General features: G+C 42.7%; 1 protein-coding gene across 3 annotated transcripts in view; it reads left to right on the top strand.

The window, feature by feature from the left end:
• Window positions 1-19,167, top strand: part of MEIS1 (Meis homeobox 1) — a 181,724-nt gene that overhangs the window by 73,628 nt on the left and 88,929 nt on the right. For all 3 annotated transcript variants that reach the window (XM_069608156.1, XM_069608157.1, XM_069608155.1), the window contains exon 8: window positions 17,639-17,784. In XM_069608156.1, the coding sequence (XP_069464257.1) occupies window positions 17,639-17,784 (146 nt within the window). The remainder of the gene's footprint in view (window positions 1-17,638; window positions 17,785-19,167) is intronic.

The raw sequence follows: 19,167 nt of genomic DNA, 5'->3' as shown, positions 1-19,167 counted from the left end.
CAAACATATGCTGCATAGGTAAGTTGTTCTCCTAGAGGAAGCACCAATTACTAGGCATTATTTATTTGTTGGTAATGTGTAAGGCACCAGCAGTGAGCAAATTACTTCGTGGTGCTTCAAAAGCAAAAGGGTATGGGGACAGAACATCCGAGCTTTCAAAAGCCCCCTTAGATATTCATGTAAGGCAAGTGCAGTTTTAAACCCACAGTAAGTGCAAAGTAAATTAAGTGCAATCATTTAAAAACAGGGGAACCCATGCAGTCCAGTGGAAAGCAGGGGCATGAGATAAGTGTGTGATTAGCAGGCACCGGCAGTGTAAACATCGCCTTAGATTGATTCATACATGCTCTAGTTCTTGCATCTGAAGGGCTAGAGTGCAACAACAAAAGAATCTTGAAAGAGGAAAGTCTTTTCTAGAATCAAAGATGATTTTCTTCTGATTTGAGGGCCATAAGAAGATTAATCTAAGCAGAGGAACCAGCCGTGACTAGTTTCTTTCCCTTCCTGTTACTTTTTCCACCGGTTACATGTGTTATCAAAACAGGGGTGTTAGAAGAAGAAAGGAGATGCCTGCATGTAATGTTGCGGTGTAAACCTATACCGTACCAATTACCAGTCTATTGGTTTGATAGCACTGGTACTTTATCCAAGAAACTGCTGTGTTGTGCCCTTTTCTGGGGTAACCAGATCATAGACTCTGTAGGAAGAAAAAGAGGGCAAACGTGTGGTAGAATAGGAAACTAGCTAATTGAGGAAATGAAATGTGTTTGATGTAGAGGGGATGCGATTGGGAGGGAGTGTGTAATGGGGAGGCATGGTTGTGTGATGACCCAGATATACCAGCAGTAGTTTTCCACCTTCTGCGGCATTGAAGGCCAGTGTCCTAAAAGGCTCTGTGCATGATGCATAGTGTTTTGAACTCAATACGAGCTGCTACAGGGAGCCCATACAAAGCATCCAACCCAGACATGATGTGGTCACAGGGGTTAAAACAAGTGATTCAACTAGTTGCCTTATATTAAGTTGGCTCTAGTTTCTGAGAAAGACATTTTGGAAGACCTAAGCAGAGACTGTTGCAGTAGTCTCGGCGTGAGATGACCATCACTGAGGTGACTTTCACTCTTTAAGGCAGGTTCAGTAGCGAGCAAATACACTTGAAGACATGCAGCTGAAAATGCGATTTCGTAGCAACTTCCTGGATCTGCTGGAAGAAGGTAGGAGCCCATCAAACCCCTCCCCCAAAGGAGGTGCGGGCCCAAGAGTTGAGGGCTGGGATAAAGGGAGTGGAGGAGGGATGCAGGAACTAAAGTACATGGTCTTAATTTTAGACTTGTTTATTTATTTATTCGTTTATTTTACATTTTTAAAGCACTCACACAGCCCGCGGGCATCAAGGCGCTGTTACAGAAAGTGTTTGTTTAGTTGCATCATTGGGTTTTTTTGTGCGTCTTAGTTGCATATTTATAACACGCTTAAACACCCAGAGGTTTCTCAACGCGGACCCAGGGATCGAACCTGTTTTGCTTCGTGTCGTCTTGCTTGCAAGGCATGCACGTTGCTGCTGAGCTATCCTCCCGGGACAAGATAGATTTAAACAGAGGCTCCTGTGTTTCATGCTGTTTTGGATCTTGAGAAAGCAGATGGAAATTGAATGCACTGCGTGGGTAAGGGCGTATGTAATAAGAAGCAAAAGAAAAAGAAACCAGGTCGACACACATCATATCCACGTTCTGACTCTTAAACATGTCATTGAAAAGTGTTCAATTTCTCCACTTACTGCTACTATTATTTTTTAACAATATATCAGAAAATTGAGGAGTTGATATGTCCCAGTGGATGTCGATATCATATAAATAAGACACCCACTTCTTGAGAACACCTCACATGGTTGATGTCTTCTGTGCTTCTCTTTAGAACATAGCCCTCACTTTCACACTTTTTCTGATTTATGACTTAAAAAATGCCGGCAACCAAGTTGCTCTGATAGTGAAAGAAATACGTGAATTTCATTGGCAATGATAGTGAAGGAACAGAAAATAGACAGGAACATGAGAAAGTGAACGTAATGATAAATTGGGTGCATTCGGGTACAGATATAGAAAAAGAGTTGGTTAGATGGAGCAACCCAGTTAGAGGGGGAACCAGAGTTACGGGTCAGTGGGACGTGCTTTGAAAGCTAGTGCACATCTCAGGTAGTACTGCCCAAAATGTTTTCCATGCAAAATAGAGCATCCTTGTGTTTCAACTCCTCATAGATAAAGATCTCGCACATGTTCCTCACATCTAGCCTCTTACCCATTTTCTTATCGGATTTCCCTCTCCGTGGGAGGCCCACACCATCTATTCTCTTCCAAGTCATCAGTCTCATTTTACTATCCACCCTGCCACATCCACATTTGCTACTCTCTTCCAGATTCCACTTTCTATCATGTTCTGACATTCATCAACATTCCCTTACCATGGCCTCCTTTTCCTCAATTTTCTGCTCTCTCACAGGTATCCCACCATATCATATTATTTAAATCTCCCACTACTGCCTTCTTCCTTTCCGTATTGTCCTTAAATCGCCTACACAGTGCCCCAATTCCACCGCATCATATTATTTAAATCTTCCACTACTCTCTTCTTTCTTTCCATAGTGTCCTGAAATCACCTATACAGAGCCCCAAATATTTTATATGGGATCCTGATTTCTGCACTTCGCTTATACCTTACCTCCAGCTAATCTCAGCAGTGCCTCCATAATCTGCCCTTGTCTCTCCATTTTCTGCCTTATCAAACCCAATAAACATGAATTAATGTTCCCCACCAGTGCTTTGTTTAACTGGTTTGCTTTCTGCAAGATTTTTCTAGACTGGTTTAAGACATGGGGCCTCATCACGAGTTGGGCGGTAACGCCGGCGGTATTTCCACCAGCGGTATTAGCCCTACCGCCAAACCACCCGGGTTAGCGCTGGATCACAGGTTTGGCGGTAATGAAATTCCCCATTCCCCACTGAGCCCATTCGGGAATGCCCCATTCCCTATTGGGCTCAATGGGGAATTTTCGGGGTCTTACCGCCGGCGGATTTCCCGCCGACTGTAATAGCGCGAAATTTCCATGGATTTGCCCCCAGCTTTCCTGGGGCAGAGCTGGGGAGAAATCCGCCGAAGCCCTGATTTGGCGGACCCTTAAATCCGGCGGTAATAGCGCGACCGCCGGATTTAAGGGTTACCGTCAAACTCGTGATGAGGCCCATAGTCCTATAATTCTCATCACTAATGTGTTGCCATTAAAAGAAACAAATAGCCTCAATGATTTTAAATGTACTAATAAACAAATATAGTACTTTACATTGCGAGTACAAGTTACAGTGCTGTCTATTCAAGCTAGTTCTGATGGCTTCGATTTAAGATATTATTGTTTATAAATTCCATTGTATGGGCAAACCATACATTGTATGGGCACTTATAAGTGTGCCGAATTCAGACAGAGGAACTAAAGAAAATGTTACATAGTTATTTGGAACAGCATGCTTGTGGACTGAGCCAAGACCTCAAACTCCTGAATAATTCATGAATCACTATGCTCCATTTTCATGGCACAGCCCCCGTGCAAATAGCATACTTTTTTCAAGTGTTCATTCTAACTAGAGCAATACAGCTGTTACATAGTTGTGAAGGAAAATATGTGTTACTTACATTATAACATGGGAGACTGAAGAAATGGACGATCTGTGTTTTCATCACAATTTTAATTTTTCTGGTTGAAAACGGAGCATGCACATGAGAATCGACTGATTTCAAGAGAAATAAGAAGATTACGGTTGGGACATCTCTCCTCTTATATTGAGTAAACTAAACTCCCTCTAAGATCTCCTTGAAGAATGTGTTATCGTGTGCATCCACTCTCTTGCTATAGAAAAAAAGCAACCCCCACTTTCATCAGTATTTCTTTTTGTGAGCTAGCGTTATGTCTAGTCGCTAACCTCACTGTTCTGATCCAGCCAGGTCATTGCAGAATTAGACAGTTCTTGGGTAGGACTTCACAGAGTTTCTCCTATCACTTATCTGTTGTGCTGTGTTGCGACACACACACCTCTTAATAAGCAAAACTTTTATGAACTTAGAAATGTTTTCTATTTACAAAAAGACATATTTTGATATGAGATTATTTTAATAAGGGCAATCAATGCTTCATATTTGTGGTGTTTGCTCCTTATAAAATGACAAACAATAAGTCTATATATATATATATACATATATACACATACATATATATATGTTTGTCAAGCATGCTGCACAGTACATAGCTTGGTTTAGGATTTCATACAGGAATGCCTTTGAAGATCACTTTATAACATTATAAATCTATACCAGAAAATGTCATATTTTTGTAGCCTATCAATATTGCCGTATGGGAATATTATAGCAAAGTCTGTGGTCCAAGAGTTATTTTATGCTGCCGGGCAATTTGACTTCCCAGTGGTTAATCACATCCTTAATGAACTGAAACCTACAGTTCCTGTTAAATTGAAGATACCCGAGTGATTACAGAGGGTTCAAAATTAGGATTGGGTAAACAGGAGATAAAAGCAGACTCCTGGGCATCCAGCAAAACCATTGACCATGAGTTACCACTGGGGAACTAGGAGCCAGTACATAGTGTTCCATGAATCTAACTTCCACATAGGATGCAAACATATCATTTTGTCCATCATTCATGACACCTTATGCTTCAAATGCCAGATAGAGGTGTCCTAATTTTTATATATATATTCAAATTCACAGAAGTGTTGGCCTGCGAAGCCAAAAGTGTCTCTTGGTAGTGGATATTGTCATGGTAATCAGGCTCTTCTGAACTATAACCCGCAGATAAATGGTTACCAGTTCCCCTCAATTTCGAATCCTGCACAAGCAACATACAACAAAAAGGAATCGACAACAGTGACATGTTTTGCCATAAAATATCCCTCCACAGCGCACCTTCCCTACACCTAATCCATTACAAAAAATGGGGGGAAATGGTGTAGAGTTTCTATAAAAATTCCACTTGAAAATCAAAAATCCATCAAAAATAGTCGTTTCTATAATGTACACAGTTTATTGTGATGTGCATACACAACACCAAAAAACTGTCAAAGGCTAATCTGGTTAGCGATTTGACTTTCCATTTTTGGGTTTTTTGTTTAGTGAACATTGTCCAACGTCCAAATATGGTTACATAACTTTTGAAATACGATTCTGATTTTTGTTCATACGTTTAATCTTCAGTGCCCCACATAGCAATACATGGTTAACTCACGGTGTGTTACTATTTAAAACTTAAATATTTTTGACATTGTTCTTGTTTTTTTCAAAATGGTATATAACTGCACAGTTCAAAAGCCACTTCTTTCTTCTTTTCCACTATTTAAAGTGGAGAAGTTTCGGAAATGTAATCAGTGTGTTTTCTATTCTTGTTCACCACAGAGCCGCTTATGAAGGCATGTCCGCTGCCGGGAATAACACTTAAAATAAGCTATAGTTTGTTTCAAGTCATTCATTTAGTTGACTAATCAGCCCAAGTACAGAACTATTTGTCAGACCCCAGCCTACTTTCAGTGTTGTATTTCTACATGCATCAGCTGGCAAGGAAGTGCTTGAACATTATTCATTAATCTTGAGTTGCTTGCAATCCATGAAACTACTTTCCTAGGACCACAAGAAGCCAGCAATAGCAGCTGTGCCGAACCACTTTTAAAATGTCCCCTCTCATTTGCTTATAGGGAAAACCCACGTGTGAGCTATTGCTGTGTAAATGAAGACAATGTAAACCCCATTTTAAGATTGCTTTTTAAATGAACGTTACATTATACATACACTGAAAACATAGCATATAGGAACTGTCGTCACTAATAGAATACAACATTTCCTAAAATTGAATTGAGCAAATACAATGAAAACATTTCGGTTCACCATACATCACCAAAATGTATGTAAATGTAGAACAGAATCTATTTTCAAAAAATTATAATTAGACAAAGTTGTCTTGCGTTTCATGGGCTGTGTTGGCTAATGGAACGTAGTCCTTTTTAGCTGCACATGTATTGGGGCTCTCGAGTAATGTACACTTTGGATCTCTGGGGAAAACATGGTTGAATCTTCTTCATATTAAAAAAATGTATATAAACAAATAGTGGTCACTGCACAGAATCAGGTTTAGGTTTACCCTACTGCGGCCAGTCTTCACCATGCACCCACACCATACTTTGTAGGACATGGACATTTTTCAAACTATGGTAAAACGTAGTACATTGAACCTGAAAGATGTTATGATGCAGTATAGAATGTCCCATTCTGACAAATCACTTGTGGCTGATATGAAAATGAGCCCAGTCGATCATGAAACGTACTGCTACACCACCCAGTAATTCCAGCAAAGACAGCTGCTGGCGGGCTTATGCCACACCACAGACAATAAGAACAGCAAATGGCTGGTAGTACAAGTTGGTGGGTGAGGATAGACCATTTTGTATGGGGTATCTAGCGGCCCTTGCAGAATGAGTGTTTCATACTGCCTGTCTTAGCCTCTGATGTGATCCAATGAGGACACTACTCCCTTTTCTGAAATAAAATTCTGTCTTCTTAATGCTCTATTAAGTTGACTATGTGAGCAGAGTTCATGCTGGTTGACATTGTGTTCATTCATATTGAGGTAACCATCGGATATGAAAAAGCCATAATACCATTCCTTTCCCATAACCATTTATCCCTCATGCATTGCTAAACTGGATTTATTTGCTGTAAAGGGAATAAAATCTCTGCACAAGTAATACTATGTTGTATATCATTTTTCAAACCTTTGGTGGGCAACTTATCCATTGCACACCTCCTGGTTTATAACAGGAGACTTTTTATCATGAGACTGTGGAAATGGCAGTATCCATATGTCACTTCTTTACTGTGGGTTTTCATTTTACCTATGTATTGCGTGACCTTCATGTTTCCCAAATGTATTTTCCACCTTGTGCTGAATATGACTGTATATTGGGTGCACTGTTTATGTTTATTTCATGTGCTTGCATGTTCCCTGTTGTGTGACATTGGGTTTAGTCCACTCTGTCACCTGCATCTGTGGTATGTGGGGGGTTTGTGGAATTCCTCCAGCCCTGGGAAAGGACTCCAAAGATAACCAGTTAACCAAGTCGTCAAACCTAGTCCCTGGCCAGCAACCATAATCCAGAACCAGCAATCTGGCCTGACATTTTTACACACTTGTCCTACCTGTAATATCCACCCTCACTTTTTCCTGTCCTCTCTGAGCCCTGCAAACTAGTTGTACTTGTGCCGATCATGGCTCTGGAAAGCCACTTGTCCCATACCCAACAATTACCTCCCCTTGGGGTCCAAACTGCTCAGCACTCCATAATCTAATCTCCCCATACCCTACAATAAACCTCCCATCTGGGAATCACACAGAATACCTGAACGTGTGTGCATCCCATCTCCCCTGAGCATGCCTGGCAAAAACCAAACAAACACTTTCCTGGGTGAGTGGGGACTGGCCCTGGAGGGATGGGGCAACAAAATGTGTCTTAGCAACAACCAAACAAACACTTCCCTTGGTGAGGACGGCTGACCCTGGAATGGGTGGAGCAACCGCCTTATATATGCCTGTGGAGAGAGACTGTCTCTTTTCTTTTTGGCTGGTGGTGGTGTGGTGTGCTGACTGTGTGGGTTGGGGGCAGAGGCTACTGAGGCCCTTGCCCTTCTCAGCAGGTACCCTTCCCCTTGTCTGGCCTTTTCCTTCTCCCCTGGTTCCCTTCCTCCCCAACCTGCTCTATTTATCCACCAGTGGGTCTCCTGGCGTCCTCCTGCTTCTCTCTCCTGGCCTCTCAGCTGCTGCCCACCTGCCTGCTTCTCTGTGCATCTCTGTCCCTCTCTGCTTATATGTCTCCCTGTGTCTCTGGGCCTGTTCCCCTCTCCCTGTGTCTCAGTATCTGTCTCTCTGTGCCCATGTCTCTCGCTCTCTCTCCCAGTGTGTTTCTCTCTGTGTCTCGCTGCGCCTGCCTCTCTCTTTTTCCCCCTCACCATCATTGCCAGCCCCCTCCTCCAACTCCCTCTCCAACCCTTCTCTTTCTTCCTTTGTGTCTCCCCCCCCCCCTGCATCCAAAGCTACGCCCCAGGCCCCGGGTTCCATGCCAGGGTGTGCGCCTAGCTAGTCCAGTGTGTCTAATGTATCCTGCTGGCAATGAGTGTTCTCCTCTTCCTGTAATAAATCTGCTCCTGGTTTCTACAAAGACTTGGTGACTTCATTGTGTTCCCACCTTTCAGTGTAGTCTACCTGTTATTGCCAGAGCGGGGACCCAGCCCATCTGCGTGCACAACACACCCCCACCGGATTTGTTGACTCCCTGGTCCAAAACTGTGGCCCTGTCTGGGGTCTCCTTCACAGCCTCCCCCATTTTGGCCTGCTTCCCACTTCCACAAAACCTTACAGCCCAATCACCCTTCAGTTCGATTGGTGAAAGTATTGAAGGCCACTAACCCATTCTGGCTTTTCTGTTTTCTCCCAAGAACTGAATTTATGAACATGCTCTGTTGTATCAGTCTACCTGCACTTCCCATCTAGTTTTTACGTTTTTGTGTGCAGTTTTATCAAAGTATTTATGGACTTTTCTTTGAAAAATACTATTGCTTGCAGGGTTAGCTGCATACTAGGCACTGTATCTAGGGGTCCGATTTACAAAGCCTTATCAATGGGATTTCGCCATTGTAAAACGCTTTTGTAAAACAGTCCCTAGGTCTTTTGTTTACAAAATGTATACTGCAAATATTCCATTGTTTTTACTTATTACGTACGCATTTATTGTTGAGATGTTCTATTTTTTCACACGATGTGAATATTTGTAGAAAGACTTAACCTGTCTTACTGGTGCCATGCTGGGGTCTTGGTGTGTGCAATGTGTGTAATGCACCCTGATTTTAAAAGCATTACATAACTGAAAAGGATGCATGCCCGGTCAAGTCGGATTTGATGAGTGAATCATGGAGAAAACTATTTATTTTATTTGAATGCTTACAACTCTTTTTAGCGCAGCGATCTAGGTCTAGATTATTTGTGGTGTGATCTTGACCAGCTGTATTCACATATCAGCCAATTAGGATAGGCTTTTTCTAGTCGAAAGGGATACATCAGTTGTAGTCTGGTTTGATAAAATGGCATGAAAAAAGGAGTTGTAAAGTATCATTTTATTGAGAGAAAGAATGTTAGAGTGAGTTTGGTGTATTCTTCCAGGGTCCTGTGAGAAGAATTTGCTTCAGTCTTTCTCACTGACATAAGGTTAGCAGAGTCTGAAGCCATTTGACCATTACGCCAGCTGCTTGGATTGGCAACTCTTCCTAAGCAGGTGTTCTCATGGATCTGAAAGGATTCTAGATGAGATGAATCTGTTCACTCCCGGGCTAGAATGCTTTTCTCTTGACAGCACATTCATAAACATTCCGAGTATTGGGGGAAATGGTTTCTATCCATTTCCAACCGTGTATCTGCTAGATTCTTTGATGTGGTCCAGTCTGGGTTTCCCACTTGACATAGTGCAGAGAATATCCTGTTCTGCATAAAAATCAATCCTCCTAAAAAAAGGACTCCTGCACTTTAATGGTACTTGGGTTCTTTCATTGGCTAGTTGCTTTCAATACAAGTGGCCATGGGGTATGAATTGGAAACCACCATCTCTCATTGGTAATAATTAGGAGGTGAGCAATGGGTTCCGTGGTGCCCCATCCTCTGTGGGCTTCCAACAAAGTCAGTGCTATATTTTGTTTAATTAGCAGGTATTTTGATACGCCAGGAGCCATGATATGAACTACCATCTCTATGACGATGACACTTCCATCCCTGGCCCCCTATGGTTGAGGCTAATTTTTAAGACAATGCCGGACTTCCTTAGAGAAGTGTCCAGATGGATTGAACAAAAGTGCATTAACTTCTCCAAAATAGAAAAAAGAAACACTTGTTTATGTAAAGAACTAATATGGATATGTTGGGGCAGTTGAGTTTAAAGTCTGTTATTTAATGATGTCTGATCAACCGTTGTGGCAGACATGAAAGAGGAAGAAATATTCGACAGTCACCCCAAGGAATGAAAGCAGATTTCGGTGACTTTTTATGTGTGTTTTTTATTATTTTAAAGTTGCTGCAGGTCTTGAGCAAATGTATCTCTGCTGGTGACCTTTAATAATTGATCCAGACCTTTTGTTTTATCTTGTTTGGTTTAGGTCACTATGCAGTGAATTAGTTCCTTTCATCTATTTTAAGCTAGGATGTGTTATATAACCGTGTACAATCCTGTTTGGGTGTTACTCCTTACTACCAATAACCTCCATCTTGCTGCACTCCTCCCAATTGGCCTTATTCAACTCAAATCCCATCAATGGGCCTCATTCCGAGTATGGCGGTAAGGAATACCGGTCACCGTTAACGAGACCGGTGCCGGTAATCCCTTACCGCCACATTCCGAGTTCCCTTTGCGCCCTCGTCCTTAATGCCTGCTTTTAGTCCTATGGGGGCTCATTTGGGAATGGGGAAGAGCCCTGGGGAATGGGAAATTATCGCCCTGGTCAACTCGGAATAGGGCAGTAATTTCCCATTCCACCAGGGCGGTGCCGGTACGGGTCCGGTGCCGACCAAGGCGCTACTACCGCCATTGGTTAGCGCCGGACGCGGAATGAGGCCCAAGACCCTAAAGTTACTACCAGCCGTTAGACCCTACAACACAGTCCAGTTCTTCTGGCGACTTTCAAATGTTTTTCTCACTGCCGAGCAACATTCAACCACAGTAACTGGTAAACCTTTGGTTACTATTGATGCACATCTTTCTTAGTTATGTAATAGACGGACAGCGCCTAGGCAGATGGGGCCGTGTATAGAGAAGGCAATGGGTAGTCCTAGTGCCATTTTGAAGAGGCCCATTGAGAAATACTTCAATTGTACAGGATTTAGACATGGCCAAAGTGGGGGCGGGGAGGGGGAGGTAATTGATTGTGTAGTTAATACACAAAGTATGTAATCTGAGCATCTCTTTGACATATACGTTCCAGCAAAATTATTTGCAACTTAATAACCCCTTTTAGGAAATAACAAGGCACACATTGTGCTAATTGTTTTGATGGAACACTTTATGAAAGCCTTTTATTTGAAGGACACAGATAGCTATGAGAAGACATTGGTACTCATTGAAAGTGTGAGGTGCAATCAATGAGTTTGGCATTGAAGTGGAGGGTTAACCCCCAGCCAGGTTCTGGTATTAAACCGCCATTTTAACACCAAAAACACTCGGAATGACCACAATGGTGGTAATTGCTCTGAATCCACCATGGAGTGCTATTGATTCTATGAAGACGGACTAAAACTGCCACAGTGCTATTCATTACCCAGCATACCTCTCAACTCGCACGCATTTGGCGGGTGTCACCCGCCACTTAGCCAGCTCGCTTACCCGCCAAGCCCCCTACACACCCATAGGAATCAATGGGCTGTAACCCGCCGAATGCAAAGTCGGGTGTTTTCACTCGCCCAAGGGCCATGAAAGGTTGAGAGCTATGACCCAGTAGTAAGTTTGCCAGAGCAAGTGGCGGTAGCAATAATCAAAGTTGGCAGGAGTTCTGATGGAATTACTGCCAAACTCGTAAGGAGGCAGATACTCATGTAATAAGCTCTGCTTTCAGCACCTCCTGACTTACAGTGTGGTCTCTGTATGTGGATTTCAAATACATTGTCAAGTTTAGAGGATAAGCAATGTGAATATCGATGTTCACAGTTGTATTAATTATCCATAATGTGTTTGCCTCGTATGCAACAAGTCCCTGCCTGATATATTAGATATTGGGATCCGTGGGTCATTTCCTACATAGACTGTATACTTCTGTCCTTGCTTCAATTGCTTGCATGCAGGTAGGTTACTGGAAAGTGCTCAGTGTTGCCTTCAAGGTGCTATAGATGAATAGGAAAAAGGGAAAGAGGAGTGGAAGGGGAGAGGGGAAGGGAAAGCGGTGCGGTTGAGGAGAAAACCATGGGGTGAAAGTGACAATAAATGGGGCTCGAACATGAGTTAGAGCTTAGTTAGGAAGTACATCCATTGATTTAAAATGGAAGATTCAGAGACTCATAATAAACATTGCAGAGACTTCTAAATCCGAACTCTAGAGAATGCAGCACATCGATCTGAACCATTGCAAATGAATGAAATGAATCGAACTTGAATATTAGGCCCAGGTTGCACTGGGAGGGCAGTGCACATGGCATGAGAAGAGACCACTCTCTGTTTTCATGTGCATCCAAACATATTCCAAAGCCGAGCCATTAAAGGCAGTTGGGTCATCCGGTGAGAAAAAGTTGTGAAACGCACAGCATACACCGTCTCTGAAAATGCAACAAAGCTTTGCAGTGGCTTTGTTTTCTGCGTGTGGAAGTGAACCTCGACCCCGCTGACCTCTCTGAGCTTAGACTCCGATGGGACTGTACTGCAGGTCAGAGTGCAGTCGAAAAAAGAAAAAAATGGGCAAGGGGGAGTCATTTTGGAATGTTTCTGCCGCGTCTGCTGATGAAGGGTATTTAGTTTGCAAATATGTCTGCTTTACTCTGTGAAGCAGGGACGGCCATTTTTCTGCAGCCTCGTGCCTTGAAAGGTAACGCACGGACAACATTTGCATTTCTTATGCATCACACAAGTTCATTCAATATCAATAGCACATTTCCGCAACGTGTGTGATACATTCCCAGGATGCTGCGAAATTGTGCAGGGTTTTTATTGCACGCCGTTTGTGTACAGATCGGGGGTTCCAAACGCCCACACGACAGGGACCCAGCGGAAACCAAGAATGCAACTTCTGACAGCACATTTCAAACACCTGATTGCAGGCACTGGACTTGTTAAAACGATTTGGCCCTCCGCCTCCTGGACGTGAATTGTGTTTCTGCTTGTGACGAGGGTGGCGGGAGAGTGTGGGTGCGCGCGCGCAGAGGTGGGGCCGGCATTGACCTGCCTGAGTGGGGGCCCCTGCTGACATGGTCACTCTGACCCATTGAGCCGTCTGAATGCGATCAATGCCCCTTTATCCCCTTCGTGAAAGGAATACGATAGGGCTGCCTAAATGCCTGTGCGCGCCTAAATAGCCAACACTGGCACTTTTGAGTCGAGTGTGTTTGAAATTCGAGCTCCCAGAAGGCCCCGGAGTTGCCAGGGGTCACCTGCTTACTGCAAGCCCTTAGACCCCCGGTCGGTCCAGAGGAGGGGGAACAGGCGGGGGACGGATTTCTTTCTCTGTCTAGTAAAGCTCTTTAACTAAAAGTTGCTCTAAATTGGCTTTCAAAATGAATTCTGACGTAATATTTGAATTTCGAATGGTTTGCTGCATTGCTGGACAGTTTTCCTACGACGTGTGTTTTTTGTGATCGCTCGCATGTGATGTTTTGACTCAACATTCTCTAGGCCTCATTACAAGTCTGGGGGCATTACCCTTGCAGAGTAAGGTATTCTTACTGCACGCAGTGACCGTCTGGTAATGCAAACGGCTGTAGACCATTTGGACTCTTGGGAAGTGCCATATTACTTACTGCATGCGATACCTTCATATTCTGCAACAGATTTGTGTGCAGTTTTGTTCAGTGGTGCAACATTCTGTATTCTAAATACCGCAGTTTTACCTCTACAGTCAAAGTTGTAATGGGGACCTCTGTCTTGCCAGCAGTATACACCGTGGGCCTAATTCACAGAAACTTTTCATATTGGCATCCTCACGCCCTCCTTCCCCCCCTTGGAAAAAGCTCTGTGAATCAGGGCCTGTGTTTTTAAATCGTGTTTTGTGTCTGTTCTGTATTCTTATGCTCTTTGCATAGTGAGCCTGCCTGAGCGAGCTGCGTTTTCAAGTGCACTTGGGTGGCAGCAGTGACACATCCATTGAATTTGCATTTAAAGTTCAGAATCAAAAGGGATAGCTCAGGGGCAACATGCTTGCTTTGGAACCAAGACGACACAGAGCAACACAGGTTAAAAGGGATAGCTCAGGGGCAACGTGCTCGCTTTGGAAGCAAGACGACACAGAGCAACACAGGTTCGATCCCTGGGTCCGCGCTTAGAAACCTCTGGGTATTAGGCGTGTTATAAATTACCTACCATATCAAGGAATCACATATAGTCAATTAAATTGCTACATCACACCACCATATCTAAACATTGCCCTTTAAGTTATTTTGATGTTTTCAAAAGAAATCAGAAAAGGAAAATGAGCATGCCAGAAGATGAGTCTATTGGAACAGTGGGGTTACGTGGCCCAGACTCGTCTTGGGGTTCATCAGTTTGCATTATTAGCCTAGCGCACGTGCACGAAGACAACAATGAGTGTGAGTTGTATATGGCCACATTGCCAAAGGCCATTTTTAAGGTTACCATGCCTTCCAGGCACTGGCACACTAGTTAATTGCCATGCCGACTTTCATGACACGTGGGCAGATAAGATGACATTTTCAGTTTCTGTCACTGGCAGGCGCCACTTGCACTAGCTGCTAGGACTCTGTCAGAAGCCATTAGCAGTTGCCCAGTGCTGCCCTATGGCGTGTCTGTTTATGGACTAGCATCATTTCTATGCCTATTTCCAGCATTTCAGTTTGCCTTCATAACACCCCTTCATTCGACATCGGGGGGGAAATATCAACTAAAACAGCAAAGTCACTGCACCTATGTTATGTGCTTTCCCCGGGGCTGCTTCTCGCCGTGCTGTTTGCTTAGTTAAAGGTTCCCAAATTAACCAAGCAAGAAAGGGTCCAGCATATCCCCGGAGCCCCTCACACCAGCAGCACCCCTGGGATGTGGAAGAGGCAGCGCGCGCGGGATTGAGACTTCAACCGCGGAGATTTCCAATAGAGATACGGACAGGAGGAAAAGGTTAAACAACCCCCGAAGAACCCCAATGAACTACAAACACAATATTTTGGTTCTGAAGAGCGTGCCCTATGATCGGCGTCGCCCCTCTCTGCTTCCCCAGCTCATGTCGGACAGCACCTCGGTTTATTGTTTCAGCCTTTTCTGAACATGCCCCAGTATTTACACTGGATTGAAAGCATTTGCTTCCAATGAAAATCTTGTCTTGGATTACAGCTCAGCAGTGTAATTTCCCTCCCAGATGGGCGCAAAGTAGCTGTATTTGCCTAAAAACAGTAGGAAGGACAAACTGTGCATTAAGCCAAGGCTGTTTTTGGCTTGAGCTAATGATATAACAGAAGCCTTTTATTTGGGATAGGTCACAGCGAGGGATTGAAGGGTGATCTGGCTGCGGCTTGAAAGGTTTCGCCATTGTATCTACATAAGTCTTCACTTAAAAATGCAGCTCCTAGTGGCTCTGCTCTCCTAGAGTGGAAATAAACAGGAAAGGTTCTGGGGAGTGGTCTACGTGGAATGCAGAAAGCCTTTCCTCTCCTAATGGAGTATATAATTCAGGTGCCCTAAAGGCAGGCTTTCAGGAATTATTTTGCCTGCGGTAATGGGAAGCTAAGGCGGTTTTAGGGCCTTGATTATCTATTGATGCTCAAAGCTGGGGAAAAAAAGTCATCTCCGTTGGATTATAGTACATATTTCCATAAATTATGAATGACTTCGCTTCTATTCACGCACCGGCCATTGCTTACTGAATGAGTACTGGGATGGGGGCTGGGGGAAATTGTGCATAGTAAGAGGGCCAGACCAACAATATTCGGCCTTGGGAAGATGGCGTCTCTTCGCCTGGAGCGTTTTATTTAAGGAAGATGTCATGGATTCTGCTGTTACTTTGATGTGGTGTTTTGGTCAATACAGATTGCAAGTGATCTCGAAAGATTGCCTTTATTGGATATCCATAATTATGTGTATGGTTACTGGAATGCGTATGCTCAAATCAGTAGAAATAGGCTTTCTGTGAATCTGTTACTGAACTCATTTTTTACGAGAAAATTACATTTGTAATTGCACTATTCAATACAAATGTAATAACACTGCGCCAACGAGTTTGCTATTTAATAACTGATGCATGTCCAGTCTTTTGGTTGTTGTGTACCCCGAGATCTTATAATTATCTGCAGAGTTCAGTATGTCTGTATTTGGTAATTACCTTTAAAGGCAGAGCTGTAATATTCTTATGATGTCAAGTTGCTGCAGAAGTTAGCAGCAGAAATACTGCACACTTTCATAATATGTCACAACCGTTTGCAATATGTACAGAGTATCAGTGTGAACATTCTTTCCCGGGCCTGGAATGTTTGTTGTCTATGACTTCTGGCATAGTTTAGGGTGGTAGTGAGTAGCCTTCCAGAGGGCACCTGGAAATGCACTCTTGAAACTTTCAGTTTTGAATGATTTCTCCCATTGGACTTCAGGCGGAACCAGACAGGCAGCGTTACAAACTATACCACATTACTCACTGATATCAGAGCTAGCGACACTTGGCTCAGTCCTGGAAACATATTCCACAAATGGTTAAAAATTATTCTCACACTAAACAACGTACCCCGGATGGACTGCCTAGAAGGCAACCTGTTTAGGGAACCTGTTTGCTCTCGATTGTGTTTTTGCTAACCCAGATCTGGCCCTCTCCCTCAAAGTGTACTAGTGCTATTCTCATGCGTAGGACATAAGTATCTCACAAATAAAGTGCTAATGCATCCCTAACAACATATATATATATAGACAAATCTCAAAACAATTAGATAAAGTGCTTATGCATATGAATTCAAACACATTTCTTGCATCATGCATTCACAAAGAAGACAATATTTAAGCATTATACATGCACATATGAGACAATATTTGAATAAAGTGCTAGTACATATGGATACATTCTAGTGGCAACATAAACAACAGTGTTAATCTCATATCTTTTGTTTTCATGCATTAAGTTCCCTAGTGATAGGTGAACCAAAGCTAAATCTCTATGTCCAAAATATAACTAAAGAGAGTAGGGGTCGACATTATCACAAACGTTTCGGGATACTATCAATTCAGACGTCTTCATCAGGACGTTTGTATATTGTTAAATCGAGGAAAACTTGAATCAGAAGATACATAACCATTCAGATGCTCCATCAATTATTGTTAATCATTTGGACGCCCAAAATCTGAGAAGGGCACTATTGAACGGATGAGTTTACAGTAAGCAAATAGTGAACAAAAGAAAGTGGACTCAACATAAAAGAAAGTCCTTCTTGGTATATGATTATCTTCATAAAGGTCTCCAAATTCACTTGCAGAAAAAGTTTATTTGCAGTGAAGAATAATTACATAAATGAAGTAACCAGCAAATTGCAGCATTAATGGAGTTTTGAAGAAAAATAACACCAACCTCAAGTTTGCAGCTCATAATTGTAATTGTATGGAATATGGATAGACTGCAAAATGATAGGAGGTAGTAAGTGCATGAGGAGAAGTCATTATGGCCAATTGGAAAAATCTTTTGAGTACTTTCTTCGCAACCCAAATCACGTATCATACAAGACATAACCTCTGTGTACACTTCGGTGAATATAGCACATGTATGTACTATTGTTAGTCTTTGCACAATCTGAACAATTTACACACATCTGCTGTTCTTTAGGAATTCACATGACTTAATCTACATTCAGTAACAATGCATTTAATTGTATTTACAGGTGATGGATTGGACAACAGTGTAGCTTCTCCCAGCACAGGTGATGAGGATGATCCAGACAAGGAGAAAAAGCGTCATAAAAAGCGGGGCATCTTCCCTAAAGTAGCTACAAATATTATGCGAGCGTGGCTGTTTCAACATCTAACGGTAAGGGCATGTTGTTAATTCCAGTTGCACTTTGGTTACATCTTGCATTATAGACCCTTTCCTGATTCTCTGATAGATCTCTGACTTGGGAGGAAAGGGTTCTTAAAGTGGAAGTTGACTACTATATTGGTATACGAGGATGTTTGTGAAGTACTTACATTTTTGTCATTAGCAGATTATGGTGGCCCGATTCACAGAAGCGCCTTATAATGGTGCAATCCCATAGGAAAACATTCTGTGAATCAGGCCTATGTATAGGAAATAGTACTGTTTGAAGGGATTGCCAATGCTAGGTAATGTGTGCTTCCGAATAATTTCTTGTTCATGCATATCTGCAATCTTCTGGTGCATTGCCTTGTCAATATTCTGCATGCATCATATTAAAATCAGTACAGATCTCACTGAAAATTGTGAAATGTCAAATGGATTTTAAGAAATAAATAAACGGCACAATCACATGAGCATTTGTTGGGCTACAGGAAAGAAGAAGCGTGGCCTGTATGCATTGTTTAGGACATATATATTGATGTAACAATTTGAGCAGGTGCAATATTATTTCACTTTTAGTGACAGAATGCATCTGCAAGTGTGTAAAAGCCTTTTTGATTTTGAGCAATAAAATGATATGGGTAAATATGTTTCTGAAAGAGAGTCCTTCTATTTAGATCCTAGTTTCATAATGTTCCATGCTAAAAAGCATAATGCAACCATGTTCCTTGTTGTGACAGTCTACAGATATTTCCAGCAGCTCCCCTGCAGTGGCAGAGCACAGCTTAAAAAGTAAAATGTGCATTCCTGACTAGCTGCTGGAGCACAAAGCTCCTACGGACAGAGGTGTCTCTTTAATCATCTGCACCTCTGGTTCAAAATATAACAATTTAGTGTCCATAGCCAGCCACATTGCACATTAAGATCTAAATATAAGCCCTGCCTCGTTGTGACATGGTGACTACTGGGATCACATAGTTATAAAGCCACACAAATTATATGTCACATTCCTGTCAGCTTGGTGAGGATTCGCTCATGAATGGGCTAGTGCATAACATCTATCTGGCTTGGGTGTACCCATAAGAACAATATGGCACACTGCACAGGAAGCTTCTCCTCTGAAGCTCGTGAGGAATGTTGATATCTTCCTCCAGGAGAAAGGAACCCTCCCTCAGAGGTCCCCTGGGAACCATTGCTTCAGAGACAGTCCAAATATGCCAAAGGCACTCTCACATAATGGTGCTAATTACTGAGGTTCTTTTGAAGTAGGCAGACAAGGAAGGCAGTGGACTTAAAGTACTACAGATAAGCGGTTTAGTCAATAGAGGGGTTTCACCTTCTTGAATTTTACAAGGGATACCAAACTACCTGCCCTCTCCCCACTTTCTGCAGTCA

This window comes from Ambystoma mexicanum, chromosome 4q (genome assembly GCF_040938575.1).
Source record: "Ambystoma mexicanum isolate Mex_15411 chromosome 4q, UKY_AmexF1_1, whole genome shotgun sequence".
NCBI lineage: Eukaryota > Metazoa > Chordata > Amphibia > Caudata > Ambystomatidae > Ambystoma > Ambystoma mexicanum.
The sequence above is the reverse complement of the archived record's forward strand: the minus strand, read 5'-3'. Positions and strand labels throughout refer to the sequence as shown.